The 27,010-nt window shown below is 39.8% G+C and overlaps 1 protein-coding gene across 1 annotated transcript; it reads left to right on the top strand.

The window, feature by feature from the left end:
• Positions 1-1,144: 1,144 nt before the first annotated feature.
• On the top strand, positions 1,145-26,753 carry serpinh2 (serine (or cysteine) peptidase inhibitor, clade H, member 2). Its single transcript, XM_060874753.1, has 5 exons — positions 1,145-1,490; positions 3,244-3,860; positions 9,817-9,909; positions 11,740-11,972; positions 25,110-26,753. Exons 2-5 carry the CDS (start codon positions 3,254-3,256, stop codon positions 25,404-25,406), a joined length of 1,230 nt encoding a protein of 409 aa, XP_060730736.1. The 5' UTR covers positions 1,145-1,490; positions 3,244-3,253; the 3' UTR covers positions 25,407-26,753.
• Positions 26,754-27,010: the final 257 nt, after the last annotated feature.

Raw genomic sequence — 27,010 nt, 5'->3', positions numbered from 1 at the left:
CAGTCTATGGGCTGTCATGTCCAGGATGATTGTTCTGTATTGGTGGTTGTCTGCCATTATCAGAGCCCATCTCCAGGCCTGATCCTCTTTCGCCTTTTACTACCATCTGTATATCCATCGATCCAGTCTGCTGGTGGAATCCATCTATCAATCAATTTTGAAGACTAACATTGAGCTATAGCTAGTTTTATACTTTTAGGAAGCAAAGAACTGTGACCTGAATGTAGTATTAGCACCAAAGAAGGAGCTGAGAGATCACGAAAGGAAAAAGTATATAGGAACATTTTGCTACAGTGGGTTTTGTGGGTTTTTGGGATCTCTGTGAGAAGTGCTGGAGAGGCAGCAGAGCAATGGCGACCCCAATCGACTGTTGACGGAATTGCATCTCCATTTACATCAGCTTGGAGAGAAAAAAGACTACTATGGAGTCGTGGAAAAAAGTGGGAACCGTTCAAATCTGTATGCTAATGTAGAAAATAATGTCAGAATTCATTCTTCATCACCCCATCCGTCTGAGAGCAAGAGCACTTCCGGAACAATAACTAGCAATAACTAGCATCCAAAAATACTAATTTACTACTATATTTATTATCTATCTTTTACACAGAAATGTCGATGTAGCACTGGAGCTTTAGTCTAAAACACAAGTAATGATATGATTTGAAATGTTTAAATCTACACTATATCCACGTTTAAAGGTGAAAGACAAATAATATTTAGTGAAATATTGTTCCTAGAGCAGATTAAGGGATTATTCTATTAAGGACTTTTCCAAAGGAGCACACTATTTTGTGTGGTAGTGCACATCTTAGTGAAACAAACAACAACAACAACAATAATAATAATAATAAGCATTATAATAATAATAATAACAACAATAATAATAGCATAATAACAATAATAATATAATAATAACAAACAACAATAATTATTATTATTATTATAACAACAACAACAATAGTAATAATAATAATAATAATAATAATAATAATAATAATAATAATAATAATAATAATAATAATAATAATAATAGTGCGCCATTGCTGCAGTTTTAGAGTGTTTTTTCCTCCTCTAATATAGTACCATGAAACTCATACCAATGATGACCATGTAGGTCTTTTCTCCATGTTGGAAAAGGGAAAGAAACCTGAGAGCAACAAGTTGGAAGCAGTTCCCATGCAGCAGAAGCCATGGCGCAGGTTAAACAAGACGCTGATTGTTTACACACCGCGCTGAAGCGGTTTAGGGCGGCGGTGGTAGACAGAAAGCTTGTATAAACTCTACGTGGCTGAATGGTAGACATTTTAAGAAGGGAATAAATGACTTGATTGGAGCACAAAAAAAAGGGAACGTAAAGGAAAGCAAACCAAAAAAAAAAAAAAATAGAGCTTCCTTTGCCACGTAGGAAACCCCGTTATTCCTGACTGTTCATTCCTGAACTAGTGAAGGAAGGAGACCGAGTAAAAAGAGGAAACTGCAGCACATTCACGGTAAAGACAAACTCTTAGGGACCCTTTTTACTTTCCCTTTGCGCCTGCATCTGTGTGTGTGTGTGCGTGTGCGTGTGTGTGTGAGAGAGAGAGTGTGTGTGTGTGTGTGTGTGTGTGTGTGTGTGTGGGAAGCTGTCTGCTCGATATCGCTCTGAGAGCTCCGATCAAAAAAGGTGGCTTTTCCGTACCCCTTAACTTCCAAACGCTGTTTGACAGCTTTCTTTTTTTTGCTACTCGAGTGGTTTATGTAATCGGTTCATCCATTTGACAATTGAACAGTAAAACGTAGTGGTTTGTTGTGTGTGTGTGTGTGTGTGTGTGTGTGTGTGTGTGTGTGTGTGTGAGAGAGATAGAGAGAATAGTCTGAGGCCTAGAGAGATGCAGAAATTCTACATTAAAGGCTTCAAAGCTGCCATCATGTGCTAATTAAGCAATTAACAGATTTTGAGTTTGTCAATAAAGTCAACTTTACTGATCTTTATTAAACATCAACCCTTCTCATTTTCTCAGTTTCTCTCAGTTTCATTGCTGTATTTTAAAAAAACACACATTTTTTTACATACAATGCAGTTTTAGACACCAAGTTTATTACTATTTTTTTAAATGATTGAATTATTATATAAAGGGGTTTTGTTAAGGATACTGAACTTTCAAGTAACAGACAGTGGAAACACGCTTACTTTTTTTTTCTATAGAACATCTAAGCTTTTTAATTTATTTTTAATGTCATTTCTTTATTTTTTTTTTCTGAAGCCACTTCAAATGCAGGAGAAATACACAGCCAAAACACCACTTACACAAATTCATATTTTCAAGTTACTTATGCTGCAAATATAATAAATAATACAAATAAGAAAACCAGTCCTAAAAAGAATAGCATTCGAGTATTTTCATGTAGAAACATTTTTTTTGTTGCAAAATATTTCTGTATTTTCCATTTGTTCAAAGATGATTGCATTTTTTTTCCTCTCCAGTATCCGATCTACCTTCCTGAGTAAGGTAATAGGCCAATAGTAACCAAACAGTATCCAGTAATCTCCAGTACTGAGATCCAGTAATCTCTAATTATTATTTATTAGTGAGGATTTCATGTCTCAATTTCCCATTGGTTTAAGCTCGTTAGATAGGTTTATATATTTTGATATCTTATGGAACATAATCCTAGCATCCTTAAAGATATAAACCAGTGTCTATAGCTTATTTATTGTCATGTTTCACTTAGAACCCACTGAAGCTAACATCCCTGTGATAAAATGGCAAATTTGGCTAGCATTATTATTCAAGCTTCCACTTGCAATTATGATTTGAAGGAAGGTTAAGCTTCCATAGACTAAGCTGGTCATACTGGAAGACCACCTTTAACAGCTCAATAGATATATGAGATTTTCTAAGCAGGTTATTTTCTTAAAAACAACTAACATTTGATGTAGCATTAATACAGAAACTGTTAGCTTTCTTCCAGCTTTCGCACCTCAGCTTGTTCTTTGGCAGCTGGTAGCTGGTCAGAATTAGCTCTGTTTTTCAGCATGGATAGATATATGACTAACTAATGTTACCAAATCAACTGAAGGCAGACTTTGCAAGCTGAAAGTCATATATCTTCTGTAATTCCTGGTCATCTACAGCTGTTAGGCCACTAACTCTAAGCCTGCAGTTACTTAATTCACTAGTTTTTGTGTATCATTTTCCAGTTAGTGACAAAAGAATGAGCAATGTTTATTGATTAGTATTTTTACACATTTTTATTCCACAGCTTTGCTGCCATGCTGCCAGCTGGTGTTCTGTGTTTATCGCTGGTCTTCATGGTCAGCCCCTCCATGTCCCATCAACCTTTGACCTCAGGTGATCCCAAGCAGAAGATGTTTTCCTCTCAGAGCCACCCCAGCTGGTCCTTAGGGCTGCAAGTGTACAGGACCCTCCGTAGTGAAGGGTCTCACATCAACACCATCATTTCTCCTGTATTGCTTGCCAACTCACTGAGCGTGTTGAGCCACACAGCCAACGGAGCCACAGCCAGGCAGTTCCAGGAGCTTCTAAAGACTGAAAAGGATGAGAAACAAGCTGAGAAATCATCATCCAATCCATTTATATCCATGAGAAATGCAAATGGAACCAGCTACATCCTGCGTGGTTCCTCAGCTATCTTCTCCAAACAGGTTCCTACACTAGAGAGCAGCTTCCTGGAGGAGCTACAGGCCCAGTTTGAACTGGACCATGTGGCTTTAGGTGCAGGGGATAAACAGGATGATATAGAGAAGATCAGTTCCTGGGCCAAAAGAGGAATGGGGGGAGTGAAGCAAATGCCTCTGAATGAAGGGCCAGATGCTAAAGAAGGAGCGCTGATCCTGGCCAGTGCACTACACTTTAAAGGTGAGAAAAATACGTTTCTGTCCAGATCAACTTATTTTCCCATAACCTAACTAACTGGAGTACAAAATATGGTTAGGACCACCCAGTAGACATGCCTGTAATGCTAAACTATTGAAGGAAAATATATTTGTCGGTAAAAAAAAGTGGCATCCTACACAGATGACTATTCAAGAGCAAATAATAGCAGTGTACTGAATGGAATTCAAGGCTTACTGCTCCTGCTTAAACTCAGATGCATCATGTGAACATATTTCCAGTATGATGAAGATGCCTGGACAATGTCCCAAAAAAAATAATCCAGAACAGTAAAGTGTTCTTAAAAAGGCAGCTGTCATACGCGTAAAACCACGTTTAATGTCGCAAATAGCCTTAAAAACACATATAAGCTATTTTTTAATCATTGTTTAAGAAGAACCTAATATTATCTATAGCTACTAGAAATCATTACACTGCTATCGTTCATTGTGCCTCTTAGGACCATTTTAATGCATTTATTATTAATACATTTTAGTCAGTTAATAATTAATACAGAAAATTGATGCTAGTTAGTTAGTTTTGCTACTTCTGTATTTACAGATCTCAGATCCAATCCCAAGTAAAGGCTATAAAGCAGTGCTTGACTGAAATAAAGACTAGGGGTGTGAAACGATTGGACAACTCGGACTGGTGCATTGATTTAAAAAGCAACGATTGAAGTGAGTCGGGCAACAAGGAAAAATGAATATGATTGTCAATTTTAATTTATTATAAATTGATTTATTAAAAAAGGACAGACAGTTGATTTGTGGACATTACTAATTAGTATTTCTAAACTATTTTGTAAATGGACAAGGAAGATGATTTACCTATAATTCTGCTACTTGAGCTAGTGCTTTTTCATGTTATTATCATTCAGGAATAATACAGTAGGTCTACATCTGATTCTGAACATAATGATCAGAGGAGAATAAATGGAATTGTCTCTTATAGTAGTAGATTCACTGTGATATCGTTAAGTCATATGTCATGTCGTAAGACATCATACCACAGCAGATTTAATGGTATCCTTAAATATCAGGTAATTGCCGTAAGAAAAGATTGTATCGTGTGATGTAGAGGCCTGAGATTCTGTTGACTTCCTTCTTTAATTATTTTTGGATTCATCACCTAAAGTGAAGCAATTCTGAGGTACCGGTGTCCACATGTGAATATGATTGACAGGCAGTCACATAACTGTGGTATACAGGGTGTCGAATATTACTATGAAGAAGGCTATGTAGTGTACAGTACAGTGCATACTAATTCAGCAAGAAGTGGACAGGTCCTTCATTAATAACACAATGAATGTTTCGTAAGGTTGCGTATTGATTTTTATGTGCGTGTGATGCCGAAACAAGTGGCTTCTCTCGTGTCCTACTCTGCATAAGACACATTGATAACACAGTTAGTTTGTTCCTTACAAGAGAGTGTTGGGAATGGGTCCAGTACAGATTGTGCTCATGATGACACTAGACGTAGATTGATTGTGTGCTGGTGCTTGATAAATAGACTACGAACAAGTGCACGTCTGCTCTGTTTGTTTCAGATTTGATTAGTTGTTACAGAATTGCATCTCAGGGGGTTCGTGTTGTATGCAGCTGATTAAAATGTGTACCCACTAAAATCACCAGTGCTAAATTACCTATAATTGAGACAAATTTGCTACAGGTTCATTTTCTAGAAGATTATTCCGCATTAGTGATTTTTTTCTTTGTGGAATGTAAATTTGTACCTGCAGACATTTTCATGACTGTGTAGGTTACTGCTTGTGTCTGGGCTACTATTCCTGTGTGTGTGTGTGTGTGTGTGTGTGTATGTTTGAGTGTGTGCTCCCTGGGTTGGTCTGCACAGTTGATAACTAATGATACTCCAGTCTATCATGGAGAGCTTATTTATCTTCCTATAGGGGGTGATGTGTCATCCTGAATAATTTAGTAACAAGTGTCCAGATCTCCTTCCCCACGGTGAGCTGTTCTATCAGCACACACTGCGCCGATGCTTTAAGTCATCACTAGACTTTTGGTTTAGTGTGTATATGTATTCTGGCCAGTGTCTGAAACTACTCTGAAATGTACACGTAACAAATAAAATCCCTCGTTTCTTTGTTGTATGTTTCCCATGCTACAGTAGAGTGTTTTAAATCTACACAAGGCTATAATACTGGACTATTTCTGTAGATCACAATATGGCAGCTTTAAGAATCATTTCTTGAACAGTAGAACAATTTTAACACAATTTACCATTAATGAGCTTTTTAGCATGTATAATAATTGAAGTGATTAATGCACACAAGTTGAAAGTAGTGCCTAAAACCATCCACGTCTGGTTGTAAAGCCTAATTTTTACGTCTTACTTCCTTCCGTTTCTTTTTCTTGATAACAATGCAAACTTTGATCCTGATTTAAACAGACAGATGTGGTATAAAGTCTGATTGTCTTTTCAATACAATGCACCAGTGAAAGTAAGTGATGATTGACTGTGGATTGATAAGTAATCTAATTAAATTCTTTTGTTTCATGTTTCAACATAATTATGTTTTTTTTTTCTGTTTTTTTTGTGCCTTACATGCCACAGGAGTTGGGTTGGTCACATTAATTTCGAACTGTAATATACAAATTAGATTAGACAGTAGATTAAGGCACATGAATGAGATTATGAAAATTGACTTCAGCTTGGATTTATAAATTTGACAAGTAAATCATATTATGGCTGGAGGGACCAATAGTAATTCCTTTACTTGCGTACACTGTTTCTTTCCCACATCCATCAAAACCATTTTGGTTTTTTTGCTTCTTCCTATTTGATCATGCTATTTTCCTTCAATCAGTCCATGTTCTTATTACTTTTCTTTGTTCTGTATTTGGATATAAGTATAATTATTGTCCTCTCAGTCCACTCAAGTCCATACGGCATAATGTGTGAACGCGGGTCAGCTGATGTATATTATATATGTAGAGTGATGATTGTGCAGCAAATACTGTAGCAGGTTTACATCACAGGTCCAAGCTCCTTTGCTTAATCTTGTGTTGAGTTTCTATGCACTTTCTCCCCATGTCTATGTTAGTTTACTTCCCCTCCTAAAAACATGTATGTAGGGTGATTGGCTGTGCTGAATTGCCCCTAAGCGTGAATAAGTGTCTAGAAATATGTTGTTCACTGCGACGGACTGGTTTGTCATCAGGGTCGAATTCTTCTGCCTTCCTGGAAAAGGTTCTGGATTCACCATGACCCTGATCAGAATACAGTGGTAATAAAAGTGCAATTAACCAATGAGTTTTGTTTTGTAGAATCTCACTGGTTTTCCCACACCTCCATGTGAAGGCATGCCCTTGTGCTGATTTTTGAAAACCTTGACAATAGTAAAATCTTTTGGAGACAAATTGTTTGAGCAGCATTCAGACTTTGGTGTATCAAGCACAATTTTATACACCACGATACTCATCACAATGTACCCTGAGCTATAGTGAACCAGAACAACAAGAACAGTCTCTGGTTGGTCAATTGCAGTGTGAATCAAATGTCTCTTCCAGTAAAAGCAGGTTGATTGGTTTGGTCATAAAGAAAACCACCAGGTTCTCCAGCAACAGCTATAATGCTGTCTTCTTCTTCTTCTTCTTACCTCACCAGGTGAGTATCAGACTTCCTCATAAGTCAGATCAGTTCAATTATATTAGAACTTGTGCTGTAGCCATGGAAGAACAGATTTGTGCTGGAGGTCCCTGTAGTATCCTCAGCGCTCTTGTTCTGGTTTGTCTGTTTCCTCTTCTGCTAATTATCTCTCCCCACTACTGCACGTGCCGATCTTTTACACTGCTGTTGTACGCTTATAAGTGCACTCAAGGACAGAGCAGCAGAAAAGAGAGAGGGAGAGAATGAGGCAGTGGGAATCGGACAGACAGAAAGATAGTAGTCCTACCCAGGAGAGAGTCTGTCCACTACAGTTAATTAATTAAGCCTTTGTTGTTTTTCTGTCATATATAAACAGTAATAGAGAAGAAAAAAAGAATCAACACTACCAAAAAAAAAAAAACACCCACACACAATAAACATTGAAATAGGCACAAACCCACAAGTGCACACCCGTGTACACTTTAATAAAAGCATCTCCCAAAGCAGCACGCTGTTCCGTAATCACAGAGTTGATGAGAGAGGAGGAAAATGGCTTACCTCATTTTGTTTTGTCCTTTTATTTTTCTCCCTGAGCATCGTTTGTGGTCGGATGCTCGGGTTATTTAAAGTGGGAGTGGATCTGCCATGCAAAGACTCACAACAGTGGTATTGTTTTTCTGTAGTGTAATTAATGAAAGAGATGTTTCTCTCTGGCCAGGTTCCTCTCCTATTTTCTCTCTCTGCTTTTTATTTCTCGGTTATACATTAAATGTGACATCACCCAGATAAACATCCAGGTTCGGTCGTCTCTTCTGATTCACGGCCAAGACTGCGCTGCTGAAAACTCGCATGGCATTTTAGGCACTCACATTTCAGAAATCCCCTTTTATTTGTTTTTCTTTTTCCGTTTCAAGCTGCTTCACTTCCTATTAATAACCGACGGATACCATGACTTGTTCTGAACCTTTGGAGTACTCGGGTGTCATGGTCTCTATAATCAGTAACCAAGGAGAGCTCCATCACTTGTTTTCACACGTCTAATTGAAGCTTTCGCATGCCATTGAATCGTACGCTATGTTTGGCAACCATCCCGTAGACACGAACGGCTTCCTTCAAACACAGGGTCAGGTGTATTTCCGTAATGCCTAGCTTAGAGCAAGTCCTCTAGGGTTTACCCAACAAAGCTGCTTTGTTTAATGGATTCCACCCAGACGTCACTTTCTAATCTCTCCAAAGAATTCAAGATTCAGGCTAGTTCAGCTAGTATCTGAGGACATTGTGCTCCCGTCTAGTCGTCATACGGTAAACATTTCGGCTTTGAAAGTAACAGACTATTTTTTTCCTCTTTAAGAGTTGAATATGTGACAGAATACAAAGCAACCATCATTATTATTGCTCACATAACTCTATATTAAAAAGTACTAATGAAGAGAAATGGGTGGCAAAGTAGCACGTAGCACTAAAGTAATGGAAAGTTAAAGATCCGGCAGTGACTAACTGCTTCCTACAGAGCCAGCTCGCATCAGGCTTTAAATCACCCTCATGTCTACATAAAGAAGACAGACTTCATACTCAGTTCTAGCAGCCAGTGACTGCTAATGAAGACCGTCTCATCTAATCCCATAAGCAGACCAGAGTGTATTTGATGTAGTGGGTTACAATAATGGGGTGAAATGCTGTAACCCCACATTGTGTGAAGCTGTCATCCCATTATAGTAATAATGGATATTTCTTACGTCTCTCTCTCTCTCTATCTCTCTTTTTCTCTCTCTCTCGCTCTCTCTCTCTGGTCTTTTTCTTTGTAGGCCATGTCACAAATACACATACCTTTCTGTGGCTAATTCAACCGGGAGAAAAGACGAGTGAAAAAAGCACATGTGCCTATAATTCTGCTAATAGTCTCTTTATCGAATCCCATCTTTGTTATAGAACGTAATGGGTTTAATGGACTGCAATAATATGTCCTGTGCCACCCCTCCCTCATGTGCGCAAGCCTCTTTTCTCTCTCTCGCTATTGCCTTGTCTTAATTTCATCTCTCTCTTTTTTTCTCTCACTGTGTCCCTAATGTAGTTTTGTACGATTTCAGTCTAATAGGATCTAATCTGTCAAGTTCCTAGTGGAAGCTGGCTTTGTTATGGGCTCATTCGGTGGCACAAAACAAGATTGGCTGATGTTCTTTTCTACTTTCTGTTAATGGCTCTAAAGAACCGTTAACTCTGTGTGTGTGTGTGTGTGTGTGAGATATACCCAAGTGTTACATGCATGTTCTCAGATGGAATATGAATGCGACTTGTTTTTTTGTTTTTTTTCTTCTCTATTTTACTTTAGGGTTTTGGGATCATGGCTTTGACAAAGAAAACAAAGATCTACGAAGCTTTTTGGGGACCAAGTACACCAAAGTGTATATGATGCACAGAGCAGGTAATTTTTTTTTTTTTTTTTTTTGTTTTACTCTGTTTTGTACTCATTTGAAATCAACTACCTGGACTGGGTCTGTCATAACCATGACTTTAGGATTTGGTTATAGCATAAAAACAGTTTACAAACAACTACATCAGTTCCTTTAAACCATCCCAGAACAGCATATTTGGTGCCTGTAGCCGTGTCTAAATTTGAATAAATAAATATTCTAAATAAATATTATGCGTTAAACAATTGAATCTATTAATGTAAGTTACTGCAATGAGGTGTGGTATGCAATATATTTGTCTGTTATACAATGTAAAATATTGAGGTAAATCATATTAAGCCAATTTCCAGATAATCTATTCCATGTCCTCTCAGTGAACTTGATCTACATGGCTATTAGTTTCCTACAAAGCAAAAGCCTGGGTACTCTGCTTGAAACCATTTACGCTTTGCCATGCTTTAAACTGTGTCGAATGTAAGCAGTTAATAAGCATGTCCTGTTCAAAGAATTGCAATTCATATAGAAATTAATCTACAATGAAATGGCCACCCGAAAGAAAAGAAATGCAATGCTGGAGGGCCAGAGTTTAGCACCGTTTGGTGGTTTTTTTTTCTTCCTGCCCCAAATCACCTACTAAATCAGTTTGTGTCCTTGAGCAAACATGCAGGATTTGGGAGAATAGGTTTGGAAAAATATGTTGAAAATGTTCCAGCTGAAACCAAACACACACAAAGCAAGCAAACATTTTATTATATTATTGGCATATATTTAAAAAAAGAAAAATGTGTGTGTGTGTGTGTGTATGTGTGTGTTGGGGGAGGTTAAGGTTATTTAGCTAATTAGCTTAATTGTGCATAGAAAATCTGTTTATATTGTTATATGTGTACATATTTTTAATTGAAGTCAATGTAATGTAAGGATATTGGCTCAGGTTCTTTTTTCTATAACCATTTATTTATTGATTGATTTATTCCTTGCTCTTAGTAACATATCATTCTTTTTTTTACAATAAACCCACCGGTGTTTATTCTCTATTATACTCTATTACTGTATCTATTCACTCATTTCATTTCTGAAGACTATTCATAGATGTTTTCTAAAATATTTAATTAGATTAACTGTATTTTTATTAAACATTAAATTTTCCTCATTACTTACTTAAGCTAATTAACTACAAGAACATTTCAATTATATCCATTTTTATTTATTTATTTATTTATTTATTTATTTATTTTTTTTTTTTTTTTCTAACTTTACCAAAGCCTGCCAATATGTTTGTGTATGTGTCCTATTCATATATGGTTTCATTGGCACAGAAAAATGTCAATAATAATAAATAAATCCAAGCGGGTGCTTCTGAAGACAGCAGTGTTCACAAGGCCTCGGCTGATTTAAGATGCCATTAACGGTGTCCGATGGATTATATCTACCACCGATGGACATCAAGTTGCTGATGCCAGATTGATTTTTTCTGAATGCCAGGAAGATGTGCTGTCACAGCTCGAAGGTTCACAATGGAAAAGTGTACTGACTGATGACGCTGTAAACCCTCTCTCTTCATTTTCCTTTGTTGCCACGCTTAACAGTTGCTTTCGACGGCCGGCTTGCTCTGATTGGCTGCAGCAGAATAGCGTGCCTGTCTGAATCTGTGCTCCTTCGAGATTTGAACTTTAGCGATGCGGCTGCTATATCAGATAGAATCAAATGTGTCAATAAATTCAGTGACTTGGTGAAAGGATTTTGATTATTTAAAGATGGCTATGTGGGACGGACATGTGGGATTATTTTCTATTTTATGTGATCTCCCACTGCGTGACTTTTCTTTGTTCATGTGTCTACAGGCGTGTACCGTCACTATGAGGACATAGAGAATATGGTGCAGGTGTTGGAGCTGGGTCTGTGGGGTGGAAAGGCCAGCATGGTGCTTCTGTTGCCTTTCCATGTGGAGAGTTTGGCCAGGCTGGAGCGTGTGCTGACACTTGAGCAGCTGGAGAACTGGCTGGGGAAACTGAGCAGCATGAGCATGGCATTGTCTCTGCCCAGGGTCAATATCAGCAGCACACTCAGCCTACAGGTACCATCTGATTGCACATATAAAAATGAAGTGGCACACACCACTAGAGTGTCTCATTTATTTTATATCGGCTTACACTTTAAATGCCTTTATTCTCTCCCTCCCTTTATTTACAGGAGCAAGCCTACAGGTGTACAGATATGTACTTGTACTTGTTCCAGAAATTGATTCGAATGATTTATTCAGATAAACGTGTACATTTTATACCTACATATTTAAGTTTTTATGTTATGTAAAAATTTTGAACGAAAGCAAAGGAAAAACATGACTTTTTAACTGCGCTTAAATCTACAAGCAGCACTTCACTTAGAACTGAGCTTGTAGCAAAGAAAGGTGGAAATATCACTTCAGAGACATGGCAAATGTCTAAAAAGTCAGATTATGTTAAGTTCATGTTAAATATAATGCTGAATTCCATTTTTCAACTAACTGGTAATTCGTCAGTCAGAAAAATGAATAACATCATTTTTCTTGATTTTTTTTTTATACTAGCAGTAAGTGACCCAGCTGACTATTGAGCTGTATAGTTAATGTTTTAGGTTTAACAAGCAAATATACCTATATGTTGGTTAATCTAAAGCTAAAACTTGTATGTACAGTACAATAAGTGCTTCAGCATTTATTCCAAACGCTGTTAGCAGCCATCTTGACTTGATGTTACTCCATGAACGGGAGAAAGTCCACAGCGTTGAAAAGAATACCATCAGTTGACCTCTTAGCTGTAGTGGTATTTCATGTCCTGAAAAATTATGCTCCCTATTTATTCTGTTGAGAAAGAATGCTTCACCGAGTTGTGAAAAAATAGTAACAGCACCATCTGTAGCAAGAAGTGCAAACTATTTTGGTTTTTTAAATAAACTTAATTTAAAAGAACCATACATGTAGTTTGCGCTTTTTGCTGTAGACACATTTTCCACAGCTACATTTTCTGAAGTCCAGTCTCATAAAGACAACACTTTAGAAGCAGAATCAGGTTTATTGGCTATGTAAATGAGCCATGTAAAGTACAGACATAAAATAATGGCACTATACATGGAATGAACATTGAAACGCTGAGTAGTGCAAGCAGGAATAGCGTGTGTAACGTGGGGAGGAATTGATAAGTGAATGTACTTACAGTATATAGTATTTATAGATGTAAAGTGAAGTGTAACAAGTTTGTAAAGAGCACAATGGTGCTTTTAAAAGGCAAGTTGCATGTAGTTAAGGTCAGCTGTTTATAAGGGTGATCGCATGTGGAAAGGAACTGTTCCTATGCCTAGAAGTTGTGGTGTACAATGTTGGCAGATGGGGAGGAATTAAAAAAGGTTGTGTCCAGGGGGAGAAGGGTAGCTAGTGATTTTTTCTGCCCTTTCCTCGTTCCTGTGCAGTACAAGCCATAACAAATGAATACTTTATAAATAATTACAATGTTTTGAATGCAATTATATTCATAATCTTTTTAAAACAGGAGTTTTTTTCCAATACTGTCAGCAATGATTTAATTATATTGTGAAGTTTTGGACAAATCCTAATGATTATAATTATAAAGTGTGTATAACAGTATTTAGCATGCATATAATATGGGTTTATGCATCTTCATTTATTTTTATTTGAAAAATTATACTGAAAACCTAACAGCACTGTCACAATAGAGGGGGTAAGACGCATTGTTGCAGGTCAGGCAGTTAATAACACAATGGTTAAAGGTCAGAATTGACAGGCAGAATCAACGTCAAAATAACAGGCATACTGTAGGTCAGGTGTTCAAGAAACAGTATGGACTAGCACAAGCAAGAGCAAGTCAAGTAAACCAGAAAGACAATCAATAAACAAAGGCTTGGGAACGACTGGTAGAATCACACAGAATGTAGGAGTCATGATTTTCTGAGTGTGAGAGTCACTTTTAATGTGGACTGTAAGAGAGTGTGTGATTGGGAACAGATGAAGTTGATCAATAAACCAGTGATTGTGACCGAGGAAGTGAGTGTGCAGGCTGGGAAATGGAGTCTGGTGCGGCTGCGGCGAATCTTCAGAGTTGGAGTTCGAAATGTCTCCGATAACCTGAATGATATCATGTAAGCAAACAGGAATAAGAGGTTAAAGTTATATTTGATGGCTTACAACTTTAAAGTAGCTAAAAGTGGTTATTTAACCTAAATAGATGATGAGTATGATGAACAGTGAATGGCAGCATCATGTTGCATCATGTTAAAGCATATAAACAACTTGGACTGTGATGCATTTGAAAATACAAGGCTGTCCATGTCAAAAATGATGATAATCACTTGCATGGATGAATTGTAAAAAAAAACAACAACAAAAAAAAAACTGAACAACTAGGATACCCATTTTGAGACTAGTTGCTTGTCTGCCTCTGCAGATATTTAGCATATCTCCTAGAACAACTGCACAGGGCCTAGCGATTCTCCTTTAATTCAAACTTAAAAGCCTTTTCATCTTTATCCTCTTCAGTGACAATTTTACTTGAGCAGCTTTGGCATCAACAGTTATGTTTTTGCAGCCTCTGTATATTGATATCTGTTCTTCTCAGGGGTTTTGGCTTAGTTGCTGAGTGATAATGCATAACGCTGTCGCTGTTGCCCTCTTCGCAGCATTTCTTTTTACACACTATTGGATCCAACACTCTCGCCGACCCTGTTTTCTCTTCTGCTTCCGCTCTCCAGAATTGCTCTTTATACAGGGAAAGCACTAGCAGGTCCCTTGGCACCCCCCTGGTTTTGTGCCAGCACTCTCACAGGCTCAAGTAAAGCCTGGGCAAATGCATGAACCACCAGCTGCTCCAGGCCGGGGATAGAGAGGCCGAAGCGGGTCAGATGCCCAGCCAGTGGCACTTCGGCCAGTCTTGCCCTAGGGAGGAGCCTGGGCCCTGACAGCAGAGAGGGATACAGCTTCAGGGATGAGTGTATGGCTTTCTCTATAGCTTATTAGACACTACAGCTTCGAGTGGTCTGTGGTTTGCTGTGGTCTGACAGTTTTGGCTTGTAGTTTTGCTTCTTAGTTTGTGCCAGCAAGTGTATGTCACTACACCTGGCTGGTCTTTCTTTGTGTAGTTTTCTCTATGTGCTATCTTTTCTTACCAAGAAAAACTTTTCTCTCACTCTGAGAATAAACTGATTAATTCTCCAGTGCCTAACTTCTCTCTTCCCCCACATCTTTACTTCTTTCTGTCTGTCTACCCCCATTTCTTTTCCACTCCCCTTCATCCATTCCTTTCTGTCATCTCTCTGTCTGTGCATCTTTTTTTCCCTCCTCCTCTCCACCTGACCCTAGCTCATCTATCTCCTGCTCAAGGCCTGCCCAGTCCTCCCACTCGTTCTCCCTCTCCCTCCTTTCATTCATCACTTCATTTTTCCGCCTCAGATTATTCATCTGCCCTCATGCTGGCCCTTCTTGGTCTGGGTGCTGATCTTTTTTGGTGGGTACATCTTCAATATTTCTCCCTTCCACCATGACTGGGTCCTCTCAGTATTCTCAAAGCTTCTTGGCTTCTTCTTTGTTGATCTTTTGTTTTTGTTTTTATCCTCATCGTCGTCAACCTTAATGTCTTCTTGCTTTTGTTCTGTAATACTCACGTCTTTATCTGCTTCTTTACACCTCTGTGTACTTCATCTTGACAGGCACTCAGCTGTTCATTCATTCATCTTCTACCGCTTATCCGAGCTACCTCGGGTCACGGGGAGCCTGTGCCTATCTCAGGCGTCATCGGGCATCAAGGCAGGATACACCCTGGACGGAGTGCCAACCCATCACAGGGCACACACACACACTCTCATTCACTCACACAATCACACACTACGGACAATTTTCCAGAGATGCCAATCAACCTACCATGCATGTCTTTGGACCGGGGGAGGAAACCAGAGTACCCTGAGGAAACCCCCGAGGCACGGGGAGAACATGCAAACTCCACACACACAAGGTGGAGGCGGGAATCGAACCCCGACCCTGGAGGTGTGAGGCGAACGTGCTAACCACTAAGCCCCCCACGCACTCAGCTGTATCTTTTTTAATTTCTATACAACTGAGGTCAAAGTTCAGTTTACCTTCTTCCTTTGTCAAGCTGAACACAAGGCACTGTACTGCCTGTTGCTGTTTTTCAAGGCTCGCTCCTCATGAAATATATAGGCCTACTGCTCTCCATCAGATGCAGAGCTGCTCATATGGCCTGATTGCATCCCTGTTGGATCTCCTTCTTGTTTACCCCCCCAGCTAGAAGCCTCTGGACCTGCTCCAGCAATCTGGATCCCAACAGCAGCACAAACACTCTCTGGCCCTTCTTCAACCTCCTCCACCTGGTCAGAAGCAGCTGAAGCTACGATTTGTGCGTTGCCATAATCCAAACTTTAATTGGCCAATACAGATGTAGTGACTTGGTGGATGTTAAAGGCTATGAATAAATAGGGAGAGGTGGGGATTGGTAGACCTTTTGACCTGTGGACCAGTGCTGGGGAAAGTAAAGCTATGCAACCTTCAATCTGAATATATGGAAGTACTGTAGTTGTGCCTGCATTGCAGCCTATAGGTAGTGCAGCGGGATAGGGTTAAATGGTTGAAGGGTTAAATGATGAATATTTTCACCTTACAGCATCTGAGGTGAAAGACAGTGAATATGGTGCATTTGTTTTAGAATGAAGAGTACAGCAGAGAACAGGAGGGTAAGGGGTACAAGGACAACAGTGACATGACAACATGACAGGTACAGATTAAATTGAGTGACACTATTCCCTCAGCACTAGCTAGGCTGAATGGATTCTCTAGTGTACAACATCATATCATTAAACACTGTAATTCATGGTGAGAAATACAAGCTGTGTCAGATGTCCACTGGCTGCAGCTGTCATGTTTGAGTGTTCATACCTGGCCTAAAGTACAAGATTCTGACATTAACCTGAAGGAATCAAAGGTTCTACTGGAATAAAAAAGACCCACAGGCTGAACTTTTCTGCTTTGCTTCACCTGTACCCACATACACAGATGTGTGATGTTTTCATAAGTGATACCCCAGTACACGAAGAAAGGGCCAAGCATCCCCTCTTGACAACATGACATGAGTAGAGCTGTATTACTTTCTTTGACAAGATTCCCTTCTGCTGCTGCTGCTCTCTCTCTGTATCTTTCCTGCACTTCTGCCTTGGCCTTTCTATTTTATGGTCTGTCTCTCTATTTCTCTATCTCTTTCTGAGTATTTGTGGGAATATTACAGCAGGCCAGAGGCTCTGTTAACCCTCCACCTTCCTACTGACGGTGAAGCGATATTGCCTTGTGTTACCTCCTCTCTCGCTTTCTCACCACCTTCCCTGTGGCTATTGAACGTATTCACCCACTTTATTTTATTATTTTTAAAAAGAAAACCTCATAGCTTAGATAGTCTAGCTGCAGAGAAATCATTTTCCCACTTTTCAAATGAAGTACAGCTTGAAATGATGGAGGAAGTGGGGAAAAGTTGCATTAGGTTTCAGTCGTCCTTTAGAGTGAACTCTTCCTATGGGATTATTTTACCGCTCTCACCTTGCCCAGGACAGGACATATTTCGAAACTAAATCATGAAGCAGGCAGAAGACTAATCAGTGTTGGTTTCAGGTCAGTAGGTCTAAGCGAGTTGCACATTTTGCTGGCTCAGACTGTTTGCAAATCCACAACTATGGTCCTGTGGTGCGATCCCATAAAACAAAGCTATTTCTTGGGTAAATTTGCCTTGAGTCACATGTTAAGTATGCAGAACCACCAGACATGTGATATAAGTGTTTGGGTTTTGGTAAATTGGAAAAAATGTTGCTCTTTATGTAACTACAAACCAGTTCATTTATCCAAAGTGCACTCTCATTGTTCAAGGCAGCATTATGGTTTATGTAAGCACGTCAACAACAGGGAATGAGGCTCTAGAGTGAAGCAAACCTAATCCAGTAGAGAGGTTTAAATACGGGTGGCTTTTACGGATGTAACGAAACACTCTTGTTCACAATTCAATTCAGTTCATGATACTGGCTTTACCATTCAATTAAGAATGATTTGAAGAATTTGACTCAAGAAAAATAATCACTGAAAAGACCTTTTTATTGTTAAATCATAAGCAATGCCAAACAATGTAGATTTATCACTGGATAAAACAAACTGCATGGTTGTGGTAGCTCAGTGGTTAAGGCATGGGACTACTGATCAGAAGGTGGCGAGTTTGACTCCCAGGACCACCATGCTGCCACTCCTGGGCCCCTGAGAAAGGCCCTCAATTGTGTAAGTGTACCACAGTTAAAAATATATTTTAATTGATTAATTCTCCAAAAACCCCAAAATTCGTTGGATAAACAGTGTCTCAAACCTGAGAAAAATGATGAACACACTGAGCTCTGTACCAGCCCCTGAGGTGTCATTTCAACAGGAAATAGAGTTGTTAAGTTAGGTAAAACACTTTACTTACGCAACCTCTCTCTCTCTGTCTCTTTCCCTCTGGCACAGTAGATCACAGAGTCACAGCATTCGGTGTGGCCGAATGCTAATTAAGAGTTCTCCATAGCCATTCTAACCATAACCATATAGTGCATAATACATATTGGTCACTGCGATCTGAAACTCTTGGTCATTTCACAAGTGCAGATGATTATAAGTTGTAGCACAAGTGCTTCAGATCTAATCATGTGACTCTCTGGTTTGCTCAGATTAGGACCTCTGGTGTTCAAACTGTGCAACTACATTCGATGTATTATAAATAGAATGCTGATGTTGCACATTTCCACACAATGCACTATATCACCATGTATCATTATACACCTATTGCCTTCACACCAAGAAACCTTCTCAGGAGCTACAGAGCTGTGCAATTATTCAGAACACTATGTTGCAGGACAAGTTCCTGTTTGGTGTTTTCATGGCTGGTACTGTACATCCAAGCACTGCAAGTTTTATGTGAATTAACAGAAGTCATGAAAATTGTGCAGAGGTTACAGAATTTCAGTGTACAACAAACATGATGTTTGTGTAGTGTGTATATGTGAAGAAGAAAAAGGCATGCTAGCATAATGTTTTAGGTCAGTAAATAGGCATATTAGAAAATGTGCATAAAACACAAGTACTGCTGCAGTATATTAGAGGATTCGGTAGAATGAAATTGTAATGTGTGATAATATGAAGCAGGATGCAAGAGGATAAAAGCAGCGTGATATTTAATAGGTCCAATCCACAAGTCATCATGATCTGCAGCTAAGCTCAAGGAACAGGCAGATAACATTAAACAAGGACATATCGTCATAAATGAGGAAAACAGTGAAGTATCATCGCCAAATACTATACACAGAACTAGAAATAGAAAGTAAGGCATGGACTTGGAAAGATGAGAAATCATCATCAATCATCAACTAATCAATAACTGAACTGAAAGCAGGTGCATAGTTTAAGGAACAAATGACGGCAGGACTGAACCAGACCAAATATTGGCATATCAAAACCAGCCCTCATGGTGCTCTGAACTGCATTGCGGAGAGAAGAGAGGGAGAAATGTGAGGCCATATTATATAGAACGGTAGCAATATCAGCAAGAGTGTAAGTAAAAAGACTAGTGCGCTATATTATCAGATGCATGGAGATGTTTGTATTGCTGACAAAGGAGCTTACAAAGAATAACATCATGAGATAGCTTTATGAACATGACACTATAGATGCAAAAGAAACAAACAAACCAGCAAAACAAACAAAAAAGGCACAATTTCTAGGTTCTTCTCCTTCAGTATATCAGGAAATATTACTGGAAGCTCAAGTGACAATGAAGTGATCAAAGTTCTGCCTCGAAACCCTCATGCCTCAGTGGTTCTCTCTCTCTCTTGCTCCTCTTCTCCATGATTGGGTTGAGCTGTGCAAACACACCCTCCATCTCTACGCGTTAATAGTGTTTACACCCCCGTCTTTCAGTTTGCCTCAGAGTTCCAGCTGTCATCGAAGGCTGCTGACGCATGCTCGCTCCCGGTTCTTGCTGTTCTCACTTCCTCTGTCACGCTCACTGCCTCCTCCCTGTCCTTGTGGCTCAGTCAAGGAGATGCTGTATCCAGATTCCTGTTCAGTGTTACACAGTTGCCATGTTAGCACTCAGATTCCAGGCCTGGTCTGACCCAAATAGGAGTGCTGTTCGGTATACATGGATAGCGGGAGGTGAAGCAGGGCATAGAGAAAGAAAAAATGAGTGGTGGAGGGGGGAAAGTGAGAGACAGAGGAGGGTAAAAATAGCGAAGACGGATGGCAGCAGAGCAGCAGGACTGCACTTAAGGAGCAGTTATTGCCGCCTGTTAACAAATAACAAGTCTGAGGCTGGGTTTCCCTAACGAGGAAGAGGGGTCGTGAGGTTACAGTCTTGTCTGATTCCTAGCAGCTAGGCACACAAAAACACAACCAGAACCACTCTGAACTGAAAAGTAGCTGTGTACATGTAGAAATCCACACAGCACAATGCCTCAACACAAGGCTCAGAATGTCATTGCAGAGCTGTAATTGGTAAGTGTGGGCTCTGTTTTTGTGCCAGAGAAAAAAAAAAACAAGTCAAGCAAACACACTGAGTGGGTCATGTAAAGTAGTGCACATCTGTCAGACTAGTACCCAGTGCCGTCAACTGAAGGTTAGCGCCTCACCCTTTGGTTGCACCACAACAAAGCAACCTACTATTTTTCTGAAGCATATGTAGATTATTTATATTCCATTCTGTTCAATATCTACGGTTTAATCTGCTTATCAGTGATGTACAGCAGGCTTATAGAGCTGCCGTCAGTGCCTCTGTATGAGCCTGTGTGGGAGAGTAATTTGCTGACTAACGCCATGTAAAAGACAACGATCAGTCCATATGTAGTAATCCATTATGCTGCAGGGGAGGAAGCTGTGCAGGACTGACACAAACAACCTTACAATCCAAATTCCCTTTTCAGCAGCCAGGTACCCTCACTAAGCACTCATGATTTTTCATGAGCTGATAAACGTCGTAAAGTTGGCCTAGCGGAACAAGATGTGAGAGGGATAAATAAATAAGTGATGGTGGAACCTAGAAGAGAGATGTGTGTGTGAGAGAGAGGAAGGAAGAGACACAGAGAGGGAGAGAGAGAGAGAGAGAAAGAGAGCTAGGGCCAACGTGAAAAAGACACGAATGACAAAGAACCTGGAATAATCTCAGAGGCGGGTTTTACGAAAGGCTGTTTAAAAGCTGTAAGGCTGAATAAAACATATGGTTTGAGGAAGGAAAACACACTAATGCTCAAGCTCCTGTGCTGCAGTGTCATGACTTGACGATGCATAGCGTAGCCAACCCACGTCCTGTGGCATGCTCATCCGTTATAGGTTTTTGACGTTTTAGACAGATGTTGACAGTGATCTATAACAGTATTCCGCTACCGTTTTATGGACATGTGTAGTTTCTCAGATATGCAAATCTGAGAAAGGAACAACATTTATTTAATCAGAAGGACAAACCCAGGGAAAATGGAATGAAAGAAAAGATTTGTGCTCAAGGCAGAGAGTGCGATATGTTCGATTTATACCCAGTGAAAGGCATTAGACTTGAACCATGTTTACTCAGGTTCCTTCTCTCTGATTCTCACCTACATCTTGCTTTTGTTTTACACCTCCTTCACTGTCCCTTCATCCACCAGTCACGTTTTGTGCATTAGCAAGCAGTCTGGGGTGACGCATTACTGCGTGACACATCACACACTTTCTGCATTTATTTCAAGAAAACCATGGCCCTGTAGTGCCACATTCATCTGACAGCTCTTCCCTCATTCTGTCTTCTTCTGCCTCCCACTGAGCTCATCTAGCGAACTCTTGTCTTCTCAAACTGTCTGTGATATCAAACTTCCTGCACCTCAGCCAGGTTTTACCACATCCCTTAGGACTGCACTTATACGTCCAAAAATTAATCTGTTGTAAACATGACTGTTCGTTCCTGACTGAGGTGAGACAGTTGTCTCTAGAACAGCATTTCCAGGTTTGAATATTGCTTCTTAAATGCAGAATTCAAATTTAAAGGACTATGACAACTTTAGGAGCTCGTTGCTTTAATTTAGACAATATACTATATGGCCAACTGACCATCACACCCATACTTGGTTCTTTCCCAAACTTTTCCCACCAGTTTGAAAGCAAACAGTCCATAGAGTGTTTATATGCACTGGAAATGAAACCTGTTCCAGCATGACAACGCACCGGTGCACAAACTGAGCACCATGAAGACTGAGGAGGAAGAGCTTGAGTGTCGTGCACAGAGCTCTGACCTCAACCCCACTGAGCACCTTTGGCGATGAACTGCAACACCGAATGCCTGACATCACTAAAGCTCTTGTAGCTGAATGTACACAAATCCCCACCCCCAAAATCTAGTGGAAAGCCTTCCCAGAAGAGTGGAGGTTGTTAGAACAGACAAAAGTGGATTCAGTCTAGAAAGGAATGTTCAACAAGCACATACGAGTGTTGCATATGTCCACATCTGATCTTATCAGCCTTAAAACGTAGCATAAGTGGTGACATGCATGTGTCGTGTGTTAGTAAGTAAAACGTTGAAATAGTAGGTAAATCACTTTGGACTTAAACACAGAGTGTGAGGTTATTAGAAAATAATCGATAATACGTTTGTCTGTGACAGCATGCCTTGTCCTGTTGTATTCTTTACTTATTATACTTCTTTGGGGGCTGAGAGGAAAAGGAACTCCTGTCTTGTGTCAATAGAATATTCCTGTGGTCTGAAGTGCTGGGGACCTGCACACGTGCATCATTTACCTACAGCGTATTTTAACATGGTTTCTTTTCACCGTCAAGTACTTTTCTCTTTTCTCTCTCTCTCTCTTTTTTTTTTTAGAAATTAGTGAAAAACAACACCTTTAATTTCTACCTGCTTCCAACATCCTGCACTCTGGCCATTTTACGTCCATTAGCACGAATATAAAGTAAAAAAAAGTGTGAATTTTTGCACGGTTGACACTTGTAAGACTGCAGTACAAAATACTACATAACATGACAAATAACATATCAAATAAGAGCTTCATGCCTGAATGCCCTTTTAAGCTGAACTAGCATCCACTTAACTGGTCTGAATGGGGCTAAATTATATAGTGTTGGCATCAAGTGGCTGAAAACTAATGGCTATGTAATGTTGGTAGAGCTAGAACAGCCTTTTTTGTTGTCAGTAGCCTGCAGTGAATGTGTACATTTCTCACATTTCTCAGTCTCAGACATTGTGGGAAGTCTGGCTCGGATCCATCACCGTCACTAGACCCCTAGTGTTCTTTGTGGTGGCAGCGAGCACTCAATATTTCAGCAGTGGTCGTTTTAAAATATTTAGTCAATCTTCTTCACTTTTGCATCCTACAAAATGAAAAGCTGTATTTATAGAATCTGGCATAACACAAGCTGGGGAATATGTGGTAATGCTATACGTTATAGTTACTGGCAACAGCATTGTTGTAGCAAAGAACAAATAGTCAAGGTCTTCCTGGGTCAAGATTAGAGTGCAGGAGAGAAAATCAGCACAGAAAAAAACCTTTCATCTTCCTGAGAAAGTTGCAGAAAAGTATCTGAGAGTATAAAATTGGAGGCACTGGGTGACTTTACACCGGTTACTTCTTGAGTTTGTGCAGTCAGAAGGACGGACTCTAGGCGGAGGTTGAAGCGAGGACAAGGAAAGGTGGACGGGTTGAAAGAATGTCGTTCGGATGACATGCCGGTTAAAGTGAGAAAAGGCAAGTGTGAGAAATGAGCAGTGCATGAGAAAAGGGAGGATGCAATGAGAGCAATAGGGCAGATGAAGGATGAGGATGCTACAGAGGTGGTCGAGGCACAGACAGAGACAGTGATGAAGTGGAGGGAGGAAGAATAATAGATGAGGACAATAAAAGTGCATTAGAGTGGTGGTGTGTGTGTGGGATAGAGAGAAGTTGTGGACATGGAGAGCAGTGGTGGGTTGTACCATGTTACACAGGTGACAAGGATTGTCACTGCCTTTTTTTGTCCTTTGTCTCATTATCCGCTTTTCTTTCCTGGAAGAATGCATGCACAGATATACTGTATCAGCTTTATTTGAATCACCATGGTAGAGCTGTTAATCCCAGCTCCAGTTTATTTCTTAAGCTGTGAAGTGATACACATCTGTACATGTTAGGAAAGCCGTAACCATAAGAAATATATTGGACAACAGAATCAGGTCCAGATTTCAAGTAACATATTTGGACCACAGCGGACTTCGTTCATTCATCTTCATCGAGTAAGCACTTTATCCTGGTCAGGGTTAGGGTGAATCCTGGGAACACTGGGTGAGAGGAAGGAATCTGAATGGAATGCTTGTCCTGTACACCACACAGACACATTCACACCTAGGGGCAGTTTAGCATTGCTGGTCCACCTACTGTACCTAACTTTAGGGAAAACTGGAAGATGAAAGGGTACGTCATATGGGCATGGGAGGAAGCTTCAAACTCAGGCTCTGGCTTGAAGCCCTGGACAGACTCAGAAGGGCAATGCCGCACCATGTTGCCACCCAATGACACGCTGCAGAGAGGGCTAATCTTCATTATAGTGTCCCGTAAAAACCTCTCTCTACGTGGGCTATGGCTTCTATCGGATCTCATCTGCAGGAATATAAACTACCTGTCATGCGGTTTCTTTCTGTTGAATTCATATCAGAAAGGAAAACAAACCAGGGCTGAGGTCAGAGGGATCATTTTTAAATTATTCATAAGCAACTCTTCCCCTGCAGCCGTCTTCAACCGCTGTTGCCCAGTTTGAATTGTACGCTGCCATCAAGGGCATCTGTCGCACTTTCAGAAATATGAAAGACAATATAAAGAAAGAGAACAAATCTTTGAAATGTCATTGATTTATTATATAACTGAGTATATGTATTTTCATTTGCTCATTTCATCTGTCTGGAGAATTGTGTGTTTTTATATTAAACCATTTACTGTCATGAGGGGCATAAATGTTTCATCTTTAGAATTACCCCTTGGTTGATGCGTTAGCTGCTTTTTAAATTAAATTTTCTTTGCATAATTGATATGGACCATTTTGTGTGCACTCTAGTCTTTTAGTGCTGAGTAATTTGGCTTACATGAGCTGATCTCTTCCTCTGTCTTTTTTTTTTTTTCCTTTGTTCTCTGTCTGTGTTGTTTATTTCTTCAGAAACAGTTAGCCGCACTGGGCGTGGTCGATGCCTGGGACCAAAAAGTGGCAGATTTCTCTAGTCTCGGGAAGGGGAAGCTTCATCTGAGTGACGTTCTTCATTGGGCATCCCTGGAACTGGCGTCCGATTCAGGCAGTGAGGACCGCGTTGAGGAGGAAGAGCATGTGGAGAAACCCAAACCTTTCTATGCAGATCATTCCTTTATTATCCTGGTGAAGGATAACAGCACTGGAGCTCTGCTGTTGTTGGGTGCACTGGATCTAGCAGAAGGACCTGCACTGCATGATGAGCTATAGATGATGGATGTAGTATTGATACTTTATTAAAATATCTCAATGTTTACTAACCAAATGAAATGGCTCATCAAAGAAAATGACAAGGGTGTCCAGTATTAGCCGGAGAGGGCGAGTGTATGTGCAGATTTTCAATCCAACTAAGCCACAAGTGAGTCTATTTTAAACCAAAATCAACTGATTGAACAGGTAGAAACAGATGTGGCTCCTGCTTGATTAGAAGGAAAGCCTGCACCCATACCAAGCTTTTGTAGATAAGATTCTACACTGCTGATCTAAGCCTTTTGTTCAGTGACACTGTATATACATATATTTTTTAAATAAAGGTATGTGATGAGTGAGTAATTATACGTCCAATTTTAAAGTGCTGCAAGTGGGAAAAAAACACAAGACACGATTAAGGGTCGGCAGAAGCTCGTATTATTTCTAACACCTATCGAGCTCCATTAAATGTGCAAAGAAGAGCTAATGGAAGGTGTAAAACGATTTATTAGAGCTTTGAAAATCTGGGCGAACAATTTCACCCAGGCTGAACCTGGAACTCATTCCATTATTGTAACAAACGGGCTCACCATGAGCGCACACCAGGCATTCACACACTGATGGCCCCCCTGAGAGATTAATCCTTTTACACTTGTGAAATATTCAATGGATTGTTCTCAGATCTCTCTGCGATAAAGTGTCACTTTTACTTATATTCATATTGGCAACCTGACACTTCTCCTTCTCGCATTTTAACACTCAGAGATCTAAAGACACACTGTACAAAGCAACATGATCTTTCCTTTCTTACCAACAACAATATCCAACACTTGTAGTCCCAAAGTTGGCAAGCTCAGCCGAGCCCAAGCCAAAGGGTGCGTTTACTTTGTCACCACACACAACTAACCAACTAAATGATCTGACAACCGCAATGAACTTTGACACAGGGTGCTCTCTCTCTCTCTCTCTCTCTCTCTCTCTCTCTCTCTTGTTTTTTCTTATTGCCCAATAGATTGAGAGCTGCAGGGGGTCATGCTCTAAGCTGGCATGCCGAGTCCCACTCCAGGAGCAGTCCCCTGGGAGAAAGATTGCTCAACCAGGCTGTTATTGATGGGATCTGCTTAATACTAATGACGCTAATGACTCGAGACCACTGTCAACACCACAGGCAGACGATAAACCTTTAATCTTTTAATGCCTCTTTGGATCAATGGAGGCTGTGCCCTTGTGACGCCGTTGTCCATTTAGAGTGGTTAGGAATTACATTAAAAATGTTTCTGTTTGTGTTTTTATTTTGTGTGTGTGTGTGTAATGTATCATGTGTTTTTTTTTTTTCATTTTATAATTAAACAAACGTTCTCAGTTATGTAGGAGATGTTACTAAACTATTTGTATTACTGTATTGTTATTATACTATACGACAATGGTATTATTTCAGTGCCAGAATAAAGTGGTTTTACCAGATACTAAATAATGTTTTGATAGAACATTATTTTATCCAAAATCAGGAACTGGATTAATTTATAGTTACATAAAAATGTAGATACTTAACGTGTCCTTTTCTAAACCTTTAAATAAGAGACAGCTGGGCTACAGTTAAATACTCAAAAAAAATAAAATCATGA

This window comes from Tachysurus vachellii, chromosome 7, assembly GCF_030014155.1.
Source record: "Tachysurus vachellii isolate PV-2020 chromosome 7, HZAU_Pvac_v1, whole genome shotgun sequence".
NCBI classification, from domain to species: Eukaryota; Metazoa; Chordata; class Actinopteri; order Siluriformes; family Bagridae; genus Tachysurus; species Tachysurus vachellii.
This window is presented reverse-complemented; position numbering and strand designations above follow the sequence as displayed.

Bases quoted from the DNA above. Each gene is read 5' to 3' on its own strand.
- serpinh2 (XM_060874753.1), top strand. From the start codon at position 3,254: ATGCTGCCAGCTGGTGTTCTGTGTTTATCGCTGGTCTTCATGGTCAGC. The intron at 3,861-9,816 runs GTGAGAAAAATA...ATTTTACTTTAG, and splicing joins CAGTGCACTACACTTTAAAG to GGTTTTGGGATCATGGCTTT. The intron at 9,910-11,739 runs GTAATTTTTTTT...ATGTGTCTACAG, and splicing joins GTATATGATGCACAGAGCAG to GCGTGTACCGTCACTATGAG.